Below are 25,715 nucleotides of genomic sequence, written 5' to 3'. Positions count from 1 at the left end.
CACTTTATATTCGGTCGGTCGGTCTCGGGCTATAATCGAGCTACCTTAATCGGGTTTTAGTCGGGCCTTAACCGGACTACGGACATGTTTAATGTTAAACGGGCTTTAACCGATTTTTAAACGGGCCCTCTTTAAAATGTGCTATTATATTCTGACCCACTCATGCAAGCCCAAAAAAATGACAATAAATCAATAAATGACACCAAATATAACAATTATTTAAAATGTGAACATGTCTTTACTTTTTAGTTTTTATTCTTTAATTTGGGGGGTAAAATAGGTATTTTACAATCATTAAAGGGTCGGGCCAAGTCGGTGCATAATAGGTCGGTCTCGGTCGGGCAATATTCGATCGGTCTCGGTCGGGCGTCCGACGTTCCAAGTAGCAAAATCGAGACCGACCATTTATAAATGGGCCGGGCTCAAGCCCGACACGTTTAATAAACGGTCCGGGCCGGGTCGATCTATAAACGGTCGGTCCCGATCAATTTAGTCGGGTCGGGCCACTAATTGACACCCCTATATTACACCAAAAATTCTCCCACTGAGAAAATGTTCTCAAAGAATGGAAAGTGGAGACCTTCGGTAACATTACTTTAAAAGGTCAAAACCTTAAGCAGAAGCTCTTTTGTTTACAAAGTCTGCCTATTTCAGCCCCTTCTCAAGCTCACGAGAATGAAGTTATCAAAGCTCTAGACGAGGCCTTTTCTTGTGAAGAAGATTTTGGGGGTAAAAAATTGTGTGTAATGTGGCTTCAAGGAAGGGACTAAAACATTGCTTTCTTTCATGCCAGCATAGTCTAACGACACCATTAAAATCAAATTTTTAAGCTCAAATTGCAATTTGGAATTGGTCTAATTTTGGAACAAAGATTACCACACATTACAATTCAATTTTCTGATCTGAATGTATGTAAGATCAAACACCAAGAATACAAAAAATAAAGAGACAATAGATCCACACGACACAGAGATTTAACGAGGTTCATACACCAAGGTGATGTACTACGTCCTCGGGCGAAGAAGAAGATATTTCACTATGCAAAAGAGAGATTACACCTAAGCAGCGGTGAGAAAACTCGCCTTTAAACCTTAGCTCGAAAAACCCCCAAAATACAATGATTTTCTCAACAAGCAATAGTACATTATATATACTCCAAGTCGTGGGTCGACCCATCGGGTCACGGTTGATCCGATCGAACCAACCCCTCTGCTTCCATCACAAATCTCAAAAAACTTCCCATTCGGGTCGCCACAAAAATATGTTGGAGCGGGTCAATCTTCAAAACAGGTCAAGAATTCGAGACAAATTTAACAATGTGTCAATTATGAGGCCTTGAAGGTGGTGCTTGAGAAAACGCAGATCTCTATATCTGAGGCTGATAATAATTTCCTTGGTTTGGCTCCCACAGTTGAGGAAATTAAAACGTCGATTTCCATTTTTTTATCGAACACTAATGATACTTTTGTTGTTGATCTTCTTTTCTTTTGATTGAGTTACGAACTGAATGAACGAAACCTGGCTCCAAGCCTGCTGCCCACCCGCCTTTGCAGCCAAAAAAAATGAAATCTTAAAGGGTATTCTTAAAAATACGAAAATCAATGAAGGTATTTGTGAATCCAAAGAGGAAAATGAATAATTCCCTATTGGATCTGGATTGACGGAATTGGGATCTGTTGATCTAACTTTTTGGTTTTGGATTTTGGGTAAAGTCATATAATGTCCCTACTTACCTACGTAAATTTGAAATATTGGTGGCAAGATATATGGTAGGGATTGGGAGACAAAAACGAGCGTATACAATAGAGATTGAGCCCAAGTTAGTCTAACTAAAAATTGATTTAGCCTAACCAGAGGAATTCATATTTTGTGTTTAATCTTGCTTCTTGGAGCTTGATGGGATACGGGCATATGTGCCAGGTCAGGCTGTATAGATGTGCATAAGATAAGGACTATGGATTTAGTATCAGGAAAAACAACGCTGCCGTTCTCATGGCCCATGCCCCCAGACATAGTCCCCGTGAAATGACAGTCCCATCCAGACCTTCTATAAAATGAGAAAAAATCATCCTTAATCGATGCCTACATCTCCTCATTTGTCCTTGCATTAGTGGAGGAGCCACTCAATCAGGCAGGATTCTTTTTTCTATAAAAATGAAAGGTTTCAATCAATCTTTTGACTTTCTAAAACTTAATTGTGACAACAATAGCTGCCCTAAGAAATAACATGAAAATGATAAAGTTTGGCAAAACTCAACCGGCCCTAAGCCTAGTTAAGACAATCCAAGGTTGAGATATTCAAATCTGACCTTGGGGCCGACCTAGTTGAGTAATGAGAGTCCCTAGTGAGATTGCACGAGAGATGTAAACTGATTAGATTTGGATATCTCCCGACTGGATACTGATAACCCTAAACAAATATAGATAAGAATCGTCTATCCGTTTACAGCTTTGGCATGTATAACCTAGACATTCATGTTAGGATTTTTATGTGGGCTTAACTGATACCGATTGATTCATTGGGCCCAAGCAATTATAGACCCACTCTGATTAGGAAACTCCTAGCTCTTTCCATTGTGAGAGTGGAATAGGGTTTTAGGGATTCTATTATAAATAGAATACTGACGGTCCCTGCAGCCATTACTTAATGCCTTCTTGGTTTTGGGAGCACGGCTTTCTCACAATAGCAAATGCACAGAAAGAGAGAAACCCTAGAGTAAGAGGCTGCAGAAAATCTCAGTAGAAGGACTCCACTTGCGTAGTTCGACCACATGGGACAGAGGTTCATGATCTATGTTCATGGGACACAACTACTTCTTTATTCCCATTTATGGTTCATGATCTATGTTCATGGGACATAACTACTTCTTTATTCCCATTTATGGTTCATGTCATGGATGTTCCATTGATTATTATAGATATGGTAAATATATATGGTTATGTATTTTAAGATTTGAGTACTTTATTGTTCTTGGTTTAGGGACTACACCCATGATTAATCTTTTATGATTGTTTGATGATTCTTTTATTCTAAACACTATAGGATTATTCATATATTTAATATGGTAAAGGATCCCCAACAATTCCTCCCCTCGATGGATACAATTCGCTTTCAATCTATGTTTCTTAGTTATCTTAGTTTATTTCCTCAAACTCTATAACCTGTCAAATCTTCAAGAACCCTTAAGATCATTAACTACTTGATTTTATTGTTAATCGAATATTCAGATCAGACAAATTATCTTTCAAATTATCCGAATTCAAATCAAAATACACTCGATCGGATATGAATAACCCTAAACGAATATGAATGGGCATCAAATTCAGATTTTCAACTATCCATTTATATCCCTATTTGCATCCATAATTAATATCATTGGCAATGATTGGAGAGCGTGACGCCAATTAAGAACCATAGGATGCTTGTCTTTTGTGTGTTTAGTTAGTCTCTTTCTGATGTTGTTGGCTTGATCCTAAGAAACCCTCTTGTGTTAAAGGTTGCACGTTCAATATGATATGAAGGACATAACTTCATATAGAAAATGGGACAACCTGGTGCTTTTCTTGATTAGAAATGGCTATGGTCCCAAACATAGGAAAAAACTATGAATTATTCCAAGGAATCATTTTCAATTGTAGAACCCTCTGAAAAGGACTAACCAAGAGGAATAAAAAGAAATAAAAGAAACCCATTTGAAAATGAAAACTTGTTTGATTGACAAGTGAAATAAATTCTAAGTTTCTGACTTGAATTTTCATTTTAAACTTAGGATTATTTTATGGCAAGACAAAGAGAGGGCTTTGTGCCTTTACATGTCTACATCATATTATTGCCAAGATGCATCTGACTTAGTTGTTGAGCACACATCTTAAATTCAAGAGAAATAGAAAGACACCAATGATCAAACCCTAGCCTAACCCTATTAAACTGACCTTGCCCGCTTATTTACATCTAAGACCAACCGATACTAATTAACAGTTTGGTCCCAATGGATTTATAGTTTTGAAAATAATAAGTTGGTCCTAATCCAACTCAAATGAACCTTATTATAAATTGATTGAATCAATACAGAACGACTGAATAAATATAAATTAATGGAGTAGACGACTGATTCATTGATATTGAATATGAACTAAGATCAACTATGAAGGTGTGGCTCCAGATCTCCAATCACCAAAAGGTTCAACAAAAGGTAACAACTAAGGGTCCCACTATTCTCCTATCAGCTATTGTTCATTAGATCTCCCAATGATTAGAGAGAGTCATTTTTATTAAAATAAATATTCAATAAATGATGAGTCATATGATTGAGATTAGTCCGAAATTTAGATATGATTTATACATGATTTCCACTTTATGAGTTTCAGACGTAGAAGTCGAAGGCTCTTAATGTTTATAAACTCTTTGCATATCCCCTAAATATGACATAATCTCTAGGGCTATCTTACTACAAGACTACAAGTCAATGATCTTTCTCGATATATCTTTCTCTTTCATGTGGCAATTATCATTTTCCTCCTTCCTTTCTCCATGGACAGGGCAGTTTCTAGGTAAGTCCAATGGATACTTTACTATTTGCTTAGTTTTGGGTCTCAGTGGGTTTGGATTTGGGATCAAGGTTTTAGTTCATGGTATTAGATCTGATCTGATTGACAACTGATGATATTAATACAATACCAATATGTATTTGTTAGTATCGGTCAGAATCGGTTGCAAAAAAAAAAAAAATCCAACTATTTTGGTGAATATATCGGTTACCGTATTTGTATTACATACTGTCTATACAGTCTAAAGTAAACCATCAATACAGATCGATCAATACAACCAATACCAGTATAGGTCGGCCGATATGACTAATCCCATATCGAAACCTAAAACCGTGTTTGGGACATACCAAGTCTTGACTCGGGCAAGTCACCAGAGTAGATTTAAAAAAAACTTGAAACTTGATCGCGATTCATGACAACTCATCCAAGTTTAAGAAATGACCAGACCAGGTCGAGTTAGTCCGAATTTGGTGAGCAACGAACTTGGTGTGAGTCGTAAATTTGAACGTCCTAAGTTCGATTCCCACTAAGCACACCTTGCGCCACTCACATGGGGGTGTTTAATGCTTTTCACTGCTTTCAGTGAAAGTTGAATGGTTCTCATACAACCCCGGTATGACCCGATCCATGCGGTTGTGGGGTCAGTATAGGCCAGCAGGACTAGTTAGGCTAAAGGCCTGGATATCTGTCGTTAGAAAAAAAATGTCAAGTTAGTCCGAATTTCTATTGACTAATTGGTTTTACCTAAGTTTGATTTTTTTTTTTAATTGGTATATATGATATTTAAACACCATAAGTTTGATCTACAACTAAACAAAACATTTGGAATTTTGCTCGACTCACCAAGTTTTGTAGAAGATGAATTGGCTTGAAAAACCTAATTTTCCAACCATGTTTTGCCATGATACAAGTATTAGCTAACCTAACCCAACGACAAATAATTGAGCACCTAACTTAATTTGATAACAATTGTAACTTTTTAATGGAATGGAATAAGCCAATACTTAAAAAAAAAAAAAGAACTCTATCCCAAAGCATGGCTTACACAATCACTCTAATGTATTTATCTCTCTTTCCTATGTGAAAAGACAACTTTCCCCCATATTTTGGAGAAAAGAGAGATGAGGAGGGTGGCCTAGAGAACCAATTCTCATAACTTGCCTCCTGCGTGCATAGGAAGATTTTCTTATACAACCCTATTGTCTACTGTGTGGCGTATCAGATCAGGTGGATACAATTTTTGTGCCTAGCTAACTAATGCCTAGGTTTTCTTGTTCACACGTTATGGTTAAGCCAAAATGTTGCTTTTTTGCCTAAATGTAGTTGGCAAATGAGAAATCAAAGTTTTCAAAATTCACTATGAAATAGAAAAAAAAAATTCTTTTGAAAAATTATTGAAAACAAAAGCTATTTGATTGTAAGGGATATTAAAATTTTAAACCTAAAAAAGAAAAAAAAAATCATCACCTCATATGATTATATTAGGAGAGAGTGTTTCCTATCCTATCAGTGTGGGAAGAAATATGCACATAACCTCAATTCATGTCTTGAAAAAGGTACCATTCACATGAGGCCCACATATTCACCGTAGGAAAGAGAAAATAATAATTGAAAAAAAAAATCTATATGAGAGGGAAATTGCACTCAAGCAACTTACGAAAATTTTTTCATTAGCATTATGGAGAAAGTGTTTTAAGTTTTATATAAAATGGTGACTAAGAAATCTACATTAATTTCTAATTTTATTTTTTCTTATTAGTCAGATTGTTTCCAACTAAAAAGAATCCTTTTCAGCAAACTTCTAGTATTTTGGTTGTACTAGGATTCAAAGAAGCCTTTTGGCACTAATTTTTCTTTCTTAATTAGCCACGAGACATACCATCTTAACCCCTCCTTCCTTTTTTTTTTTTCGAAGGGTGAGGGTGAGCTCTATGGTTGCACAGTTCCTATGGCAACCTAGAGGCCAATGAGGGGGCACATATGAGCATCAACGGGGACAGGTTTCTTGGGATTTCGTAGAGATGTGGGTGTCATTTTGCTATCCTCTATGGATAAGGCCACTGACCAGAGTGTTCATCCTCTCCCCACACTTCCAATGAAACTATTTTTAAGAAGAAAGTTTTCTATTTAGGAGTGTAGTTCCCACACCAGTACCCATGTGTTTACCGCTCTTGTACACCCTATGAAATGACTTTCCTATCCCTATGGATTAAACCAAATAAGAAGCATCGATTAACTCTTACGCAGTATAGGAACCACATTCCCGGACAGAGGACACATCACCCTATTTTTAACCTTTTTTTTTTTTTTTTTTTTTTGGTAAGCCTATTTTTAACCTGTTATTGCATAGCTAAAAAGGCCTTTCATTGCTCTGCAGATCTAATCTCTTGCAAGATATCATAAATAAACAAACAAGAAGATAAATAATAAAGAAATACAGAAATGGATCAAGAAAATCTGATGGAGAAGATCGCATTGTACGAGCAGATCTACAAGCTGTGATCGCGATTCGCGACTAGTAACGCATTAACATTTTGTTCTCTATATTTAAATTATGAGACTGTCTAAATATTATTAAAAATTATAAAGACATCCTTGAGACACTAATCTGAACATAAACAGCCCAAAAAAGCCCTACACTGTATCTTAATATATGGTCCTTAGATTAAAGAATTTTGGGTCCTCATTCCTAACCTGACTCTTTGATTTCCAATCTCTTGATTAGTCAATAAACTAAGTAGATTAATTACAACAGAGCAGATAAATAAAAGCTTCTATTGTTGTTGTCGAGGCCAACAATGGGCCCAAGATTTCAGTGCAACCCAAGAAGCATAATAAAATAAGGGGAAAGGGTTCTCGAGGAAATGGCACAGAGGAGCACACCAATAAGTTGCAATGATCATTTCATATAAATAAAAGAGTGATAGACACAAAGGTGCTAGCATACCCTAACCCCAATAGCTTAGAAAACTTTTTTTTTCTAAAATAAAAAGGGAGAAAGTACGCTACTTGATTGTGTGGCCATTGCGCAATCGCCTGGTAAAAGTGCATGGATATGCATCCAACTAGAGGGGTAGCGGCATCTTTCATAGTGCCCTGTGTCTAGGCGTAGAAGGTTCAATTGGATAGCGTTCTCTTCTCCAAATAAAAAATATGAAGAAGTATTCTATTTCTGGGAGCATGCCCTATGCTTTCTCTCTCTCTCTCCTCTCCTCTTCATATGCACATAGTTGGTTATCTACGGATGTTTTGTTGATTATGTGATTAGAATCCAATGCAAAAGCAAGCTAGGCTAGGATTCCAATCCGTCAGTTGAAGTATAATTTACCACATTAATGATATTTTAGGCATTGAATCAAGAGAGAATGAGTTTCTAGCTCTATGACAAGCAGTTAGGCAATTGACTCTAGCGTAAGTCTAAGGAAAGTCGTTGATTCGACCCTCCTCGTTTCTTCCCTCACCTTCGTAAAATACAGTCGTAATAGGTGAGTAGGTGGGTAAAAGTGTGATTTCTAACTCAGTGGCAAGCAGTTAGGCAATTAGCTCTAATACAAGTCTAAGGAAAATCAATCCTCCTCCTCTTCAACTTCACCTTCTTAAAATATGATGATAATAGATTAATAGCTAATAATAAGTGTGATATAATGACTCCTCTGTTGGCCCTCCGAGTCCCCTACTTAGCCTTAGTGGGTCTCCATTAAGCCCAAATGTGGATCTCGCAAGGAAAGAAAAGAAAAAAAAAAAAATCAATAGAAAAATATTTATTCATGTAGAGTGGGATGGGGACTACCACCAGATAAGCCCCTGATCACTTGGGGAGGATTTTCTGATTCCGGAATGGTCAGATACTCTCAAATATTATATTCTCTACCGCCCAATCAACTTTGGATTAGAAGCCATGCTTGTCTGCCACTTGGGGTGGATTTTATATATTATTATTTATGTTTCAAGGACAATCAACATTTGTGGGAATAATAATAATGGCAAAAAGGTTGCATAGAAGATAGTGTATCTTTGATGAATCAATTTCAATCGTTGAATATGCACATGAGAATCGAATATATTCCTATCCAACGACTACCCAACCCTACCTTGCCCACTGACTACTAACAAAACCGTGGGTATCTATAGATGAACATTTTGGCCCTACTAACATCATATTGGAAGTATAGAACTTTTACTGGCAACTAGATAATGTAATTTAATTATGATGTAAAAAAATATTTATTAATTTATTTGGAAGAACGAACATCACCCGTTAGTATGTATGTCAGGGGATGTAAATGGATTGGGTACGGATCAAATTCGGATAGAATGTGTTCGAATCCAGATATTTCTTGACTAGATATGGATACCCCTTAACAGATATGGATGTGGATCAAATTTAGATTTTCAACTATTTGTTTACTTTCTGAATTGTGTAATCCGAATTTTCCTCCACCCAATGAATATAATTTGTACTTAATTCATCTTTCTAAGTTGTTTTAACTAGTTTCTTCATTCTTTAGATTCTGTTTAAATGTCAAGCACCCTCAAAATTATTAATTAATTATTTAATTGGATCAGATAATTATTTTCGGATAATTTGGATTTTAATCTGGATACCTTTTGATTTGATATTGATACACCTAAATGAATACGAATGAGAATTCGGATTTCGACTATCCATTTACATCTCAGAGTCTCAGTGTATGCTTAGACATAGCGGGTGTGAAAAGGTTGCATCATTCCACATTAAAAATACTTTCGTGTGTGCATTGATGTGTAACTAAGCAGTGAGATAGCATTCTATTATCCTATTTATTTCCTTTTTTTTTTTTAAATAGAACATAATTGCACTCCTAGTATAGCTTTAGGACTCAAACTGAGTCTTTCTGTTCTGTGGTGTCAACTCACAAAGGCGGTGATGAAAAACCACTTACAGTTTTGATAAATTGCAAAATCTTTTTTTTTTTTTTTTTTTTGGATTTTAAATTCCAAAATTCCGCTTTTCTCTGGCTACTTTTGAGTAATTTAGATTAAGATGATGGTAACCTAGTGGGAATATCCCTACAACCAGTATTTTTTTTTTTTTTTTCTGATGAAATCTCTACAACCAGTACATTCACATAAAGACTCTTTAATTTTGGACTGCAATGTTGTATGGCTAAGGGTACAAAAGGATAACGAATTGGATTCATGCGTCATCTTTCAATAGTTGCAGTCACAAGTGTCCAGTCTGTCTTTTAAGTAGTCAATAGTACCACAATAGAGGCGGCTTATAATGATACATACAACATTCACAAAATCAAGACAAAAACTGAAACCACTTGCGAGAGAGAGAGAGAGAGCATAATATGGGAAATTATTATTTGGGTAAGGGAACTCTGTTCGCCTAGTGCTCCCTATGCCCAAATACAGATGAACATTAAAATATCTAACGTGTGTGGGGATAACTAAGTCTTTTCACACCCAGATATATCTAGGCTTAGGAAACACTAGATGGCCAGAGTCCTTTTCTCCTAATTCATTTACATCTCACCACAAATCAACCTTGTCTCTGGGGTCTATTTGTCAAGGCAATGTAGTGTTTGATCTATAAATTAATGCAAGTGTTGAATGGGTAAGTTGGGAGGATTCATGTAAAAAGAGTTTGCTAATGTTCATTTTGGCGCCAGCTACATAACTCACACCAATCCTCCTCCTTTATATAGGATTAGGACTGATAGCATAAATAGAGAATTAAAGATTTTCAATTTCTTTGAGCTTTCTAGAGGGTTCATTAAGTATGCTCTCTTTTAAGTCCATACTTATTCATTATTTCCATGGAACGCTTATATCGCTCTTTAGTGTTCTACAGAGATTAGAAACTTTAGTCTTTTCTGAGATATTAAAATTACAAGATATGTGTTAAAAGATTATTCACTTGCTTTTGTTATATGACATTTTTATCTTTTGCCATGTTAATATCAATAATAGCAATACTATTCAAGCTATCCTTATCTTTTTGAGAATCCAGCTGGAGACGAAGGAAATATCCTCATCCTCACTTCATTTAAGTCCTCCTTTAATTGTTAGTAGTGGTAGAAAAAATGTCACTAAATATAGTTCAAAAAGTGCGGCACAAGCTGTTAAATTTGAAGTTTTTTTTCTTGAAATTCGACCTGATTGTCACATGTGTGTAAAATAAAAAGTTGTTGTGGTTTGGAGTTTAGATTGAGATGTATGCCAATAAATATCTTCTTGTAAGACTTGGCTAGAAATTGTTAGCCAACCCTACTTCCTTATTGAAAAAGGTTCTTAAAGCTAAATATTTTCCTAGTGCTAGTATGATAAATCAATATTTAATTTTCAAGAAAGGATCCTCAGTATGAAATTGTATTTCCCATGTCACTCTTCATCTGAGGAGTATGGTATGTTGGAAAATGGGTACAAGTGATTTTATTAATCTGTGGGAGGAACCCTGGATACCTTGATGGAGACATCTTATCTTATACTTTTCATACATTGGTTTGCACTTAAAATTTAGGATTTTATTTGGAAGTTCTTGAATGGTGGAATTTGTCAAGAATTAGGTAAAATTCATCATAAAAAGCTAATCGTTAAGAAAAGAGTACTCAAGTACCAATAAATCTTCACATTAGATTATCCACTTATGTTGTAAAATTATTGATAAAATTTAACTCGATTTATTTATGTTGAGGATACGTGATTAATTTTGTTCAAAGGAAAAAGAGACTGACTAGCACTTATTTTTATCATGTCATTTCTCTAAAAAGGTTATGGGCAGTAAGGGTATTAACATTAAGGTCAAAATACTTCTTCAATTATGTTTTCTCATTTAATTGTTATTAAAAAATCAACCAGAACATTGTAAACCCAATTCTTGTAAAGTAATGGAAAATATCAAGTTATTAACCAATGGATGGTTGATCAAAACCTTATTAACTTTCCAGATTATGTTGAGAAAAATCCATATACATCTACATTTTTATCTCTTACTAACGAAGCAAGATGGGCATCAATTATTATTTATAATAAAAACTTTTATAACTACTTATATTGATTTAAGTGTATACATAGGGAGTGTGCAAGAGACAGAGGCACATGGAATGCTCGAAGGGCTACAAAGAGCATGACCTTTAAATGCCGAATGATTTTATTTTTGCTAACGATGGGTATCCAGGCATTCGGCCTGACTAGTCACGCGGGCCAGACTGAGTCATATGACTTGGATTGAAGTTGTTTATAAGTACTTAGCAGTGTATGCTTACATAAAAAATAAAAAATAAATAAATAAATAAAATAAAATCATGTAGATAATGTATCATCTTTGTTTTTTTAGTAGTGTTTTGTTTGTCTTATAAAAAGAAAATGAAAATCAAACTCAACAGATTCCATTTTGGATCAGGCAATTCACCTGATCTTTCTCAAGCAATGATCACAATAATGAGAAGAATATGCTCGGTATTAAAACCACACCCAATCCAACTATCCAAGTTGTTATTGTTGTTGTTGTTTTTCTTTTTTACTTTTTATTTGATTAATAAATTTTAATTTAAGGGAATAAAATTCAAAATGATAGAATTATGTTTTTTCCATCTAAGGATGTGAATTTGAAATCGAAACTATCTACTTAACTGAATCTAACAGTTTACATCAAAATCATGAAACCATTTAATAAATGGTTCGATTTTGATTTTAAAATTAGAATTGTTGGTAAACCATTTAAGTAAACCGTTAAATCAATTAATAAATACATGGTAAATTTAAGTCATCTAATATTATATCCACATACATTTCAATTAAAAAAATAAGTTTATATTGAATAACTTAAAAAAAAAAAACACATATAACAATAAACAATTCAATTCAATGTTAAAATTTACAACCATTTCACTAAAAATTTTAAAATTAAAAGAATTGCTTCGATAAAAAATAAAAAATATTTAAAACCGTTTATAAATGATTACAATTTCATGTAATTGATTTAAATGATTCAATTTTAATTTTATCTCAAACCGAACCATTTAACCCCCTTATCCGATCCGTTTCTCTGGCGCACAACGTCAACACGCATAGCGTAATGAAATAAAACATTCCAATCCCACCGGGTCCTATGAATCAGTTAAGAAAACCCGAATTTGTAAGGACTAATTCCTAGGAATATCTCTGAAGTGGGACCCACTTTTGTTCCTGGATTATGATTGATCTGTACATGTCAGGGCAAGTGGCCAAATACCACGTCAGAATCCTCCAATTTTATTACCCTACAAGGACTACGGAGTTTTTACCAAAAATAGAGTCATCACATCTGACGATCATCATATACCACGTGTACATTGATCCTAAATGACGGAGAGAGAGTGTGTGGTGGGGTCCATGAAATAAAGCACCGTTCATGTTTGTCTCACCAGAAAGAGATTAATAATGTAATCACAGCTCATTAATGTAAATTTATTCACTTCTAAATTTTGAAATCGTTCGCATTTTAACCCAATCAGAGATATTAGAGATTGCCGAAACCGCAAAAAGGGGAGAAGAGAGAGAGAGAGAGAGAGAGAGAGAGAGAGAGAGAGAGAGAGCTATTAACTACGGAGCACAGCCACCACACTCCACTCGGCAAAGTTCACTGAAAGGCGCAGAGCCGAAGAGTCAAACCGGAACATATCGTGCGTAAGAGAACGAGAGAGTAAAGAGAGAAAAATCTATAGAAGAAGCGTCGATTAACCAAAAGTCATCGAAAAGTCCAACTCTCTCTCTCTCCGTCTCATGTGATTACATTTGCCGTCCTCTTTTTTCTCTTTATCTATGGTTCTTTGATTCTTCTTTTGAGAGTGTGTGTGATGAATCTGCTTCTGGGTTCCTTTGTTTGTTAGAATCTCATGCTCCCATAATCATAGAAGCATTCCTTTCTGGGTTTTGTTAGAAGTTAGAACAGAGGAAAGAAACAGAAACCCATTTCAATTCGACCCACTTCGCGTCTCTCTCCGTAGGGTCTGGTTGGAGCGCACCCAACGCGGTATGTAAGTATATCAGTACCCTAGAAACTTCCGCTTCTTCTTCATCTTATTATTCTTTGTTCCAAGTATTATGTCATGGTCACTGTTCTGGGTTCTTCTTTGTCTGTAATATAAGTCGATCTGACGACTGATTTTGGTAATTTTTTTTGGGGACTTTTGAATCTTGGATCGGTGTTGGGAGTCTTTGGCTTTACTAAGTTGTTTCATCTATGTCGGTGTGCTGTAGTGGATTGAAATTCCTGATTTGAATTTGGACTTTTGAGACATGGTGTTTTCGAAGTTTGTGGTATTTAATCCATTCATTCCATTTCGATGATGTTGGAACATTTCTTTTTTACGCACGACTAGAATTGTGTTAATAGTTGATCTAATTTGGTGAGATTCGTTCTTTGGCACTAATCCTGTGATTCGAGAGGATGATCTTGTTGTGGGAAATCCCTTGTTTAAGTTTCAAGTTGTAGCTTCTGATAACTGATCTGATTTCTTTTAATTGACGCAGTATTGATAGTTAGAAATGGGTATATATCTCAGCACCCCGAAAACTGAGAAGTTCTCTGAAGACGGTGGGAATGACAGAGTCAGGTATGGTTTGTCCTCCATGCAAGGATGGCGTGCAACCATGGAAGATGCTGTGAGTACTTGGTGAAACCAACCTCTTTGTTTCTTGATTGCCTTTTGGTCATTTTTACAGTTCAACATAACATGGATTCCCAAAGAATGTTTCAAGAGCATAAACTTTGTTTGTTATTGTAATTTCTTTTCTGTTGTTTTGCGCTTCTCTCTCCCATTGTGGATTGCATCATTTCTCATTGGCAAGATGGAGTTGCATGTGGCACCTGAGCAAGACATTTCATATTAGATATTGTAAACTCAGTTAGATGACTAGGGATTTGTTCGCCTACCATGTGAAATGATTATTTAGTATTCCTTTAGACAGCCTAATGCCAAATTCTACCTTGAGAATTGGCTTATATTAGGCAGATCCTCGCCTGTTGGTTACTTGTTACTACTCTTGCATTTAAATAGCGCATTTCCAAATACGCTATCCTATCAATGTGCTGGAGAAAAGTTTGTTGGGCTGAGAGATAAAATCCCGGATCTCTTATAAGACTGCAGCTGTCATTATAAGCGGCTTTATCTCGTCGTTCACCATGTGTGTCAAGTAGATGACTCCTGTTCAATGAAACCTATTTTAATAAAGAAGTGCTTCATGTCTTCTTGATTTATGGAGCTTCCTTTAGTGATGCTTTTTTGTGAGTTCATGTTTGTCTTCCAATAGATTGGTCTTTTGATTTTTTTTTTTTTTTAGTTAATAACTATTAATGTTGTCAGAACTATCAGTAACATGGGATAGGATTGTTAATGCAATTGTTAATGCTGTACATAATCGTTAATTGGTCTTGCATGTACAACCCCTCCCCCCCCCCTTTTACATTTTTTCCTGTACTGGACTAAAGTTACATTACTTGGCATTATTAACTGTAATATCGTTCTTTAAGTGGCTGTGCAATATCATTTACATTTGGAGTAAGACTTGTTTTTTTTTTTTAATCATAGTGGCATGGCCATTGTTTCATGACCAAAGGATGGAAACCAGAGCCTTGTGGTAGAAGAAGATAAACTAGATCTTTGTTTCACCATTAATAAACTAGATCTTTGTTTCACCGTTAAACAATAATATGAGATATAAAAACTTAAGAGCTATGGCCGTCCATAATATTGAGTTTTTTTTACAGTGGGTATGTTATGAATGATGGTGTTTTTTGTCGTCTTAAATGATGCCAAAAGAACAGGATGCTTCATTACAATGCTTATATTTGGAGCAGATGAAACATATATTCTTCTCCCAGAATTTATGGTACTTTTTCCCTTTTTTTCTTGGAAAACTATGCCAGTGCTGCTATGTGAATGGGTTTTTTGTCACATTAGAAGATCAACTAGTTTTTCTTACATTTGTTTAGGCAAGATATGGGTTCTTACTGTAATTGAAGTTGTAACATTACTCTACAGTATAAAGATATAGAATGACAGTCACTAACCGTTGGAGCTAAACTTTTGTAGTATCTTTTATTCACCATCAATAAGTGGTTGTAAGGATTAAAAAATCTTGGAAGCTTCTACATATTTCTTACTGTACCAATATATTCCTTGATTTTTGTTGTGAGGAATCTTCTGCATGCTGTGCTATGCTGCTAGCCACATATGAAGTTTAAAACTGTCATTATTGTAATTTCAGCATTTATTGAACTTTTATATTTGTAGTATTGTTTGCCACTTTATTTTTTTCGTACACATTGTCATTTGTGATGCTTATGTGTTGTATTCCATAGCATGCAGCGTTTCCAGATCTGGACACTTCCACATCTTTCTTTGGTGTTTATGATGGTCATGGGGGTAAGGATTCTTCTATGTACTTTATTTTCTATAGTGTATTAATTTTTTTTCCCTTCCTCCTCTTGATTAGTTGAAGTTGTAATTCTTAACAAGGAAAACAGCATGCACCATACACAATTTTCCTTCCTCCTATTGATTTGTTGCTTTTTGTTCTGTCCAAGTAATTTCTCACAGATGGAGAATGAATACTTGTTGTAATGCTGAAATAACCTTGAGTTATCTATATTTATAATATGCAACTACTTTAGATTCATGTCCTGACTGTTACAATTCCATTTACTGAGCCCAGAAATAGAATTGTTTCCCCATAAACAGAATTGTTGTTATTGTTACCACTCAACCCAGATAATCAAAACATTAAGGGAGAACATGTTTCTCTCACCACCCCCCTCACTCCCTAAAAAATACAACTTTCCATCCTAATTCATTGTGTCAAGTTTCATTGAATTTACTGAATCAAAAAAAAAAAAAAAGTTTCATTGAATTTGGAAAACTAAAATCCCTTTTCATGAATTCAAGATTTCTTCTTATATAACTCTTTTTCTAAGCCCTATTTCTTGAGAGTTGCAACGGATGATTACCTCCAGATATATGATGTCTTGGCCTATGTTAGCTAAATCTTTCCATATAAAAGTTTCAAATATGGCTGAGTTGCTGCTGCTACACATACAGGAAGATGTTTAGATGTATAGTGCTTGCTGTACACTGTACAAAGATACAGAATTAGTATCATATATGACAAATCCCAGAGAGAAATGACCCAACTATTCATGAATTTTGACATCGTTATTTTTCTTTCCCATTCCAAGCTTTATAATCCCTCTCATATTCTTTTACTTTCTAATATTTATTTAAGCTTAGACCAGCCTATTTCCAATACAGCCAGCCTTCTTTCATTATTGTTCTTTTCAACAGAACAACTTTGTTTCACACTCATAACCAGCTCCATTGAACCCTATAAGAACCCCACTAGATTCACAGGTTTTCTTGAAAGAGTATTCCTAGTTATTAATTTTTTTTCTCTTATTCTTTTACTTTCGAATTTTCATTTAAGGTTATAGCAGCCTATTGCCATCACACAACCTGATAGTCTGTTTCATTATGTTCTTTCTAACAAATCAACTTCATTTCACACTCTAAACCAGCTCCATTGAACCCTAGATGATCCTCACTAGAGCTCTAGCAACCTTAGCCGTTTAGTTTGTTTACTTGTAATTTCTGCATTCTCTGAATCAATAGTAAAACATATTCTTGCCATTGAAAAAGACATCCTTCTTGAACAATATTGCCTTTCACTCTACCGATCCCTGACAATCACCATTTCCTAATACCCTAGTATTAATTTCTCTTCTCCTGTTTCTTTTCAATTTGGCTACCCCACAATGTGCTTTCTCCTAATTCCACTCTAGTTGGCTGCTAGTCTGGGTTAGTTTAATTGTTTTCATTTTTTGAGGATGAAACAATTGTTGAATCCTAGTTCTACATTGTTTTGTTATTGATTCTCAATTTAGATACTGTTGTTATTTTGAAATAATTTTTGTGTCCAAGCACTGATAACTGCTTATCTAGATGTTTATTGACATTAGCTGTAAAATGCTTGTAATGCCGTTGTATTTTTTAAAGAGGCCCAAGATGACCTCAGTTCACTGGGTGAGAAACAACATGAATGCTTGTGAGTTATCAAAAAATATCACCTTTAATAGAGTAAAATGATGGGACATGAATGTAGCTGACACCTTGTAGTAGGAACAAGCCTCACTGGAATAAGCCTCACTCAGTTGTTGGTGTTCTAACCTGAGCACTGAGCAGCCCTATATCATAATGTGCATGGTTATTTTATGACATTACTCCATAATTTTATGTCTTATTGATTTATTAAAGAATGGTAGCATGGTCCGAATATACGCTTTTTATAATTTTTACTATATTTCTCTCAAATATACGCTTTTTATACTTCTTACTATATTTCTCTCTAATATACGCTTTTTATATTGTAAAGTCTCACATGGTCCTTTAATTTCCAGGTAAAGTAGTTGCTAAATTCTGTGCGAAGTACCTTCACCAACAGTTTCTCAAAAATGAAGCATATTCAGCGGGTGATCTGGGTATTTCAGTGCAGAAAGCATTTTTCAGGTTTTTTCTTTCACTCTGGTCCCTACACCACCAAACACCTCCCCCGACTCCCAACCCCTAATGAAAAAAAAAAAAAAAAAAGGAAAAGGAAAATGTTCTGCTAGTTCCAAGTTGTAGCAGGGCTGCTCTTCCCCCCACCCTCTTCAAGGAATTCTCATTAGACAGGCATGATAGTAGCTAAAATGAGATAAATGGAAACCATAAACTCTGATTACAAGTATTTGTTTTGCCTTTAAGTGGCTCTGACTCGGGATATTTCTTCATTTTTGTTTCACGTCTTCTCGTATAGAATGGATGAGATGATGCGGGGTCAGAGAGGATGGAGAGAGTTGGCTGTATTGGGAGACAAGATAAACAAATTTACTGGCATGATAGAAGGGTTGATATGGTCTCCAAGGAGTGGTGAACCTAATGACCAACTTGATGATTGGGCTTTTGAGGAGGTACTTGTAATGGAAGTAACTGCTTTAATGATAAATACGTTGATGGATTCAGTCTACTCTGCAGTATTTCTCTGTGTTTGACTGAACAATTTAGTGTTGTCTGCACTCTTTCTTTGGGATGTTCTATATCTGTTTCTTGTGCAGTGTGGTACCTTTCAAAGGAAAATTTTGAATTTCAAATGCACTTGTAATATAGAAGTTCACTTTTATGTGCTATTAGTACGTTGATCACTTCAGTAAGTTCTGTTTAATTGGTTGCCAGCATTGGTAGGCAAGGCCTAAGCTGTGTAAGATGTGGAGTTAAAACCTTGAGGAACTTTCCTCAGTGTTTTCCCTTGAGCAACCCTTGAGGTTTAAGCCTCACTTGCATGCTTTAAACAATGCTTGATATCTTTCTTAATTGTGTGAAAACATTTTGTATTTTCTTCACTTCCGTATCTTCTTTGCTGTTACTGTTTGGCAGGGCAAATACTTCTTGGCATATATGCATTAACTTGTAACTTTGACTAGACTTTTTTGGCTTACTATACCATAATGAAATTCTATACATTCTTTCTTTTCATATGTATAGAGGGTCATCTTGTCTTATGCACATAGTTTATTGCAAATTTCACGCTTTAAAATGTTCCATAGCTAGTGTATATAATGTAGGTTAATCCCGAATAAGAAAATCCAGCAATAGACGCTAACAGGATAAATAGAGTAGAAACAGAACGGCAGGAGGAGAAAGTGTGTGTTTTAGAACAGAATATTCCTAATGGTCTAGAAACCTGGTTGAGTGGTCTGTTCTGATAATAAAATAACAAATTATGCAGAAGCCCTAGTGCTACTGGGGAAATAAGTAGCAGAACTGGAACAAAATATTAATCAGAATTCTGTCGGAAACAGAATCAGAATTTTAGGGAGAATGAAATTAGAAATTAGTTGTGAATTTGAAGTAAAACATTGCAGTAATTAAAGAAATATTGAAGAAGAATGCAATCTGCAAATTGATCTACTAGAACAGGGGTACTGCAGATTAGAAGAAGTAATAATAAGTAGGAGAAGAAGAATAGCATAAAGGATTGAAGAGATGGCACCTGATTTGCGGTAGATTCAGTACTTGAAGAAGAAGAAGAAGAGAAGAAAAGCGACCAGATGGATCTGGAATGCCAGTCCTGAGTGCAAAGCTCAATAGCTAAAAAAATGTTGAAAATACTTCAATTTCTATTATCAAATTATGTGTAAGATGGGGAATATATTATATACATATTTATATAACCTTCAGAAATTCCTATCTAGACTCGTAAAAGGATTCCTAATCACCCTCTTATACCAACCTGATGTGATAGACGCAAAAGCACTTAACAACTAATCCTGTGTACTAACTTTACTCCCACTTTATGAGCTTATAAATTAGCCTCGTTACAATGAAGACCCAACTTATAACATAACTACCCAAAGCTCAATTTCAGCCCATTGGACTACCAACTGCCCCTTGTGGCTTTCTAAACTTACATTTATGCTTCCATACGGGATCAATGTCTAATGTAACTACATCAATATATGTTGCATATTAAATTGTTTTGCAACATGAGCTTTGTTTCTTGGAAGATATCCTCTTGTATCCTACTGTAGTCAGGCGTTTACAATTTTGCAGTGTAATCAAACATCTCTTGTTTGCTTGAACATGCCATCAAGCAAGTGTGCTTTGATATGTGTCTAGTCTTCTTAGTACCTTTCATTTTATGGAAATCAAGGCTCATTTGTTCACATTGAAATTAGGGGCCCCATTCTGATTTCTCTGGACCAACATCTGGAAGTACAGCTTGTGTTGCAATTATCCGAAACAATCAAGTTGTCGTTGCAAATGCCGGTGATTCTCGGTGTGTAATATCTAGGAAGGGGCAGGTAACTTCTTTGCTGAACATTACTGTATTATATATATCCACACAGCAGATTGTCTTGAAGGAAACATTTGATGTTCATGTTGTTCCATCATTGGAATTGTTATAAATGGTTATGTTCTTGTTTGACAATAATATAACCATAAAACTTATTTTCAGTCTGTGTTGAGAAGCTTCTCTAGATAGCCCAAATATCTGTCATGTGTCACATTTTCTGCTTTTCAAACACAGTGGACATGTTGTCCACATCCATCATCTAGGAAAGTTCCATGTCCCAATTTGATTATCTCACATGTAAATATCAAGCCATGAAACTTGGTTGACAATTCAATGGTAAAATTTGATGTGGTAGACATTCGATAGAGGTGAGACCCGGAACTTGACCTGTCGCTAATACAAGGGCAAAACTACTGATCTAAAAGTTGGCTTGACCAGAGGTGCTCCCCACATCGCTCCAAAAGGCCAGACTGTGTAGTGAAGACTCTCTATATGGGCCATGTTGGAAACATTTGCCCATAATATTGGAACATGTAATATCAAGCAATTCCAAGATTTTTCAATTAACAACCTATGACTCCAGCCATAAAATGTATTTTGTTTTTTATATGAACGTTGAACCACGACTTTTGTTCATTCTGGATGGTTAAGATAGGCATCATGGCCCAACAGAGATGACACCTACCATTGATATGTGTTGGTTTGTAGGCAGTTCAAAACAAACAGTATAACTTATGCACCTGTCTTATGTGACAGATGTTTGGCCTTTCTGCAAATGGTTTGATAATATTTGGCATGTTATTGAATGCACTCAGTTTGAGTTTGAGGCAAAGAAAGTAATTAATCTATTCACTGTTATTGTAAGTTCTGCCTTTTCTGGTTTAAGCACACACTTCTGTATTGAGGTCTGAGATTCTGTTGGGGTTTAGGATCCAATTGGTCCCAAAAGTAACAGTGGCAAATAATTTCTATTCTCCGGCTTTAATGTTTTTTTAAAGGATCATAACTTAGTGGACTGCCACAATATGATGCTGTAATGTAATACAAAGAAGACATGAGAGATGAATGTTCTCTCACCAGGGTTAAACTTCTTAAAATGGTACCTGCTTTACCATCTTTCTTTGCATCACTCCATTTCATAATGGAACTCAAACTGGCAAGGTACTGTTTCGTTTCATGCCTTAAGTCAAGGTGGTAAGGTTCTCTCCGAAATGCTTAACTTTTTCTTGAGTTTTTGAGTTGAGTTGCACTCCTATTCTTTGTTTTTCTCCCCTTCCTACGAATTGTTTCTGTAAATCATTTGGAATGGGAATGCGACTCATTTCTGTAAGTATTTCTACAAGGTCTATTATTTGAACTCTCTCTCTGCAGGGATTGTGAAAGATGTTCCACTAGAAATATTCTTGTTATTGCTTCGATTCATATTCCCCAAAAATATAGTATATCCTTGAAATGATGGCTCTGGTGACAACTGACAAGTAGCATGGAACAGTGTCAAGCCTTTCGGATTTGACTTTGATTCTGAACATTTAATTTTTCTGGTTTTGTTATTGTGCTCCAGAATGGAATTTTTTTTTTTTTTTTGGGGGGGGTTAGTGGGTGGCTACTTAGCTGCTCATTAACTTGGGGAATTTAATTATTTATTCCACCTTTTGGAGCTGCCTCATTCTGTCTCAACCCCCCAAAGCAATAGCCTCAACCATGGTGTTTGCCTTTAAAAACATTTTCCATATTTGCTCAGCACTTGATGCTTGCAGGCATACAATTTATCAAGAGATCACAAACCTGACCTTGAGGTTGAGAAAGAAAGGATCTTAAAGGCTGGTGGTTTCATTCATGCTGGAAGAGTCAATGGAAGTTTAAACTTAGCAAGGGCTATTGGTAATAAGAAGTGTGACAATTGGTTTTATAATTAACCTCCTTTATTTTGTTACCCTTTTTTTTTTTTTTTGGGTATGCCTGACTAAAGCCTGGGATTCTATTGATTGCAGGAGATATGGAATTCAAGCAGAATAAATATTTGCCTGCTGAAAAACAAATTGTCACTGCCAATCCTGACATAAATACTGTAAGTACCTTTGCCCCCTTTGCACAGTGGATTTTTGGGGTTAGAATCCATTAGACATGGCCTGGGATCACTCAAGTTAAAATAAATTAACCATGATTTAGGTCATATGCAGCTTGTAAACCATACTTGAATTCTTCCATTATAAGTAATCATCATTCTCCAAAAGCATGTCAGAATTTGATAGCTCTCACTGCCTCAACTTACGTAAACATTTGCTACTACCTTGTTCTTGATTTCTTATCTGAAAAACTGAGATTCTTCTGCTTGTTCTTTTTTGACACAAAATTTGTTTTATCGAAAATTGCAAGAGTAATGAGAGGCCTTTATTTTCCACAACGAAAACTTAGAATGAGGAAGTGCAAATCATTTCCATGCCATGTTTGCATCATAGGATAGGCTTCCAGTTTCAGCTGATCTGAATCTAAAATGGGTGGGGCTGATCCAATTTGTTATAAGGTCAAATTTTTGTATGGTGGATCACACGATCTAACCTGTCTGTGATCAGGATCTGGTGGGACCAATATATTACCCATTCTCAATCCCTAGATCATGACCCAGGGGGTGTAGTTCAACTCTCTCTTTTTTTCAATGACAGCTGTAATTTCTTATATTATTGAATACCTCCCTGTTTATTGAAGTAGCTTAGTTTTGACTGCAACAAATCCTTTTCATTTCTGTTTCATTTCCTAGGTTGAGCTTTGTGATGATGATGATTTTATCGTGCTTGCATGCGATGGCATCTGGTAAGTTGCCATCTCTTTTGTTGTTTTTCCTTACAGTAATAGAAATTCTTTGCTAATTATCTTGGACTCTGTTGCCTCGATTGAGGAATTAGCCTATACTGCATCCAATGAATAGGAAATAGAAACCGATATCCTGTTTAGTGGTTTAAGTGATTAATCATTGTTGATTGTTGAATGAGTAAGATGTGGTGAAGGTGGTGGACGAGAGTAAGAACACACATATCTTTTCCATTGGTGGCATGATGTGTTTCCATTGGCTAATCGAGACTCTGCAGATGATGGGGGAATTCAATTGGCCAAGTGCATAGAGTCTTTGTCTATATGCTGGAATCACCACCGCAAAGCATTTTCCATTGAAAAATGTGTTCTTGAAAGAAAAAAAATCCAGAAAACTAATTATATATTTTTAAAATATGTTATATTCAAAGACCTAACCATAGGTGACTATTTTTGCATTGGAAAGTTTCCACCGGGGCCATAGTGATCTGTGAACAAGCTGAACTCTTTTGAGTATATTAGCTCTTGCATGTATGCTGTACTTATCAAGGCTGTCCAAACTTCTCAAAGCTTCATGACAAGTAGATAAATTGTCCCAGCAAACTGATTTCAGATGGAATATTATTTGTTCCATTAGATTGTTGGGAAGGAATCTTCTGAATTTTATGAAATTGGCTTCCTTTTTATCCACAGAACATGATTCCTATAGCTCCTGCAGATTGAGAAGATTTGGAGCCAAATGAATCCTAGAGAACAGACTCTATAACAACTAAAAGATTTGTCTAATGTTTTTATGATGTTTTCTCATTCTTGTCTTGATTATTTTCAATTGCCTTGATAGATAAAATTCATTTACACATCCGGGATTCGGATCTTAGCTTTTCAAATTTGCTAATTGATTACGAGGTTCTTGTTGCCAGGGATTGCATGTCAAGCCAGCAACTAGTTGATTTTGTGAGTGAACAGCTGAAGACTGTAAGTGACCTAGATCTATTTGATCTGAAATGACAAATTTGGTCAATTTTCTGCACATGCTATCCCACCTATGCATATTTCTAATATAAATCATAATAAAATTTTGTAGGAAAGCAAGCTGTCAGTGGTCTGCGAAAGAGTATTGGACAGGTGTTTGGCACCATCAACGGCTGGTGGTGATGGATGTGATAACATGACCATGATCTTGGTGCAGTTAAAGAAACCGGGAGAGCCTGTAGCACCCATAGAGGAAGAGTCATTGCCATCTGAACTGGCAGAAGCGAATCCAAAACCAGCAGAGACCGATCCTAAGCCTGCAGAGAATGAAGAAAATTAGAGATAGACTCATGCTCATTGGATGGTTGGATCCTATTCTAGTTGACAGGATCTCTGGTGGATTTTTTTGGGGGGGATGGGTTCTCTTTTGACTTGTTAGACTTGGATTCTCACAACATGTCTGTAAATGTAGATAGTTATAGCGAAAACTGAGTAAAGAGAAGTTTTAGCAAGGTTTTTTTTTTGTGTATTTGTATTTGCCTATTATTGTTGTAATAAAATTGTACAGGTGCCTCTAACCATCAGCTTCTATGAGCAAATGGATTTTGAGCCAGCAAAAATCGAGAGAGGGAGATCCATGCTAATGGTTGAACAAGGATCCATGATTGGAGTACTGTAAATCCCAAAAACTTGTTAAAATAGTGAATATTATAATTGATTTCTATAGAGAAAAGTAAGTTTTCTAGGCATTTGATTTCTCTCGGTGCTTTATCTCACTCACCATTTTCGTCTGGCATATAAAGTAGTTGTATCAAACTGATTCCATTTAGTTGGGACTTGGGATAAAGCTGAGTTTTTTTTTTTTTGTTGTTGTTATTGCTGCTGCTGCTGCTGTAAAAGTGCTGTATCAAGTGTATCGGCCTTGTATGAGACCACATCTGCCTTGTATCAGATTGCATCAGTCTTGTATCAAATAGTATTCCCTCAATTGGCCTTTTTTTTTTTTTTTTGAAAAATAAGTATTGTGTCGATAAGATTCGGTAAGTACTGTTTTGATACCTGTTAGATCAAACACCAAGAAACACGAATAAAGAAAGACAATAGATCAACATACGACACAGAGATTTAACGAGGTTCACACACCAGAGTGGTGTACTACGTCCTCGGGCGAAGAAGAAGATGATTCACTATGCAGAAGAAGGATTACACCCTAGCAGCGGCGAGGAAGAACTCGCCTTGAAACCCTAGCTTCGTGAAAACCCTAGAATATAATGACTCTCAACAAGCAACAGTACATTATATATATATACTCCAAATAGCGGTTCGACCCATCGGGTCGCGGTCGATCCGATCGAACCATACTCCATCACAGATTTCAGAAAATTTCCCATTCGGGTCGCCACCAAAATATGTCGGATCGGGTCAATCTTCAAAACGGGTCAAGAATTCGAGACACACTTAACAATACCCATAGATACCGATACTAAAGATCCTGGTTATGAATTAAGAGAAAATGATCTATGATGTTTCTG

The 25,715-nt window shown here is 35.8% G+C and overlaps 1 protein-coding gene across 3 annotated transcripts; it reads left to right on the top strand.

Moving 5' to 3' along the window:
- Positions 1 to 13,091: 13,091 nt before the first annotated feature.
- Positions 13,092 to 24,761, top strand: LOC122084380 (probable protein phosphatase 2C 60). Of its 3 annotated transcripts, none has more exons than XM_042652587.1 (11): positions 13,092 to 13,549; positions 14,050 to 14,181; positions 15,881 to 15,944; positions 17,969 to 18,077; positions 18,367 to 18,520; positions 20,285 to 20,410; positions 22,161 to 22,284; positions 22,395 to 22,471; positions 23,162 to 23,214; positions 24,132 to 24,186; positions 24,296 to 24,761. In XM_042652587.1, the coding sequence occupies exons 2-11, from the start codon at positions 14,065 to 14,067 to the stop codon at positions 24,521 to 24,523; spliced, it is 1,107 nt and encodes a 368-aa protein (XP_042508521.1). In that variant the 5' UTR covers positions 13,092 to 13,549; positions 14,050 to 14,064; the 3' UTR covers positions 24,524 to 24,761. The 3 variants fall into 3 exon arrangements, with proteins under 3 accessions (XP_042508521.1, XP_042508520.1, XP_042508522.1); XM_042652586.1 differs by having other exon boundaries at positions 13,092 to 13,553; XM_042652588.1 differs by lacking the exon at positions 13,092 to 13,549 and adding an exon at positions 13,668 to 13,686.
- Positions 24,762 to 25,715: the final 954 nt, after the last annotated feature.

The sequence above is a fragment of the Macadamia integrifolia genome, chromosome 7, assembly GCF_013358625.1.
Source record: "Macadamia integrifolia cultivar HAES 741 chromosome 7, SCU_Mint_v3, whole genome shotgun sequence".
NCBI classification, from domain to species: Eukaryota; Viridiplantae; Streptophyta; class Magnoliopsida; order Proteales; family Proteaceae; genus Macadamia; species Macadamia integrifolia.
This window is presented reverse-complemented; position numbering and strand designations above follow the sequence as displayed.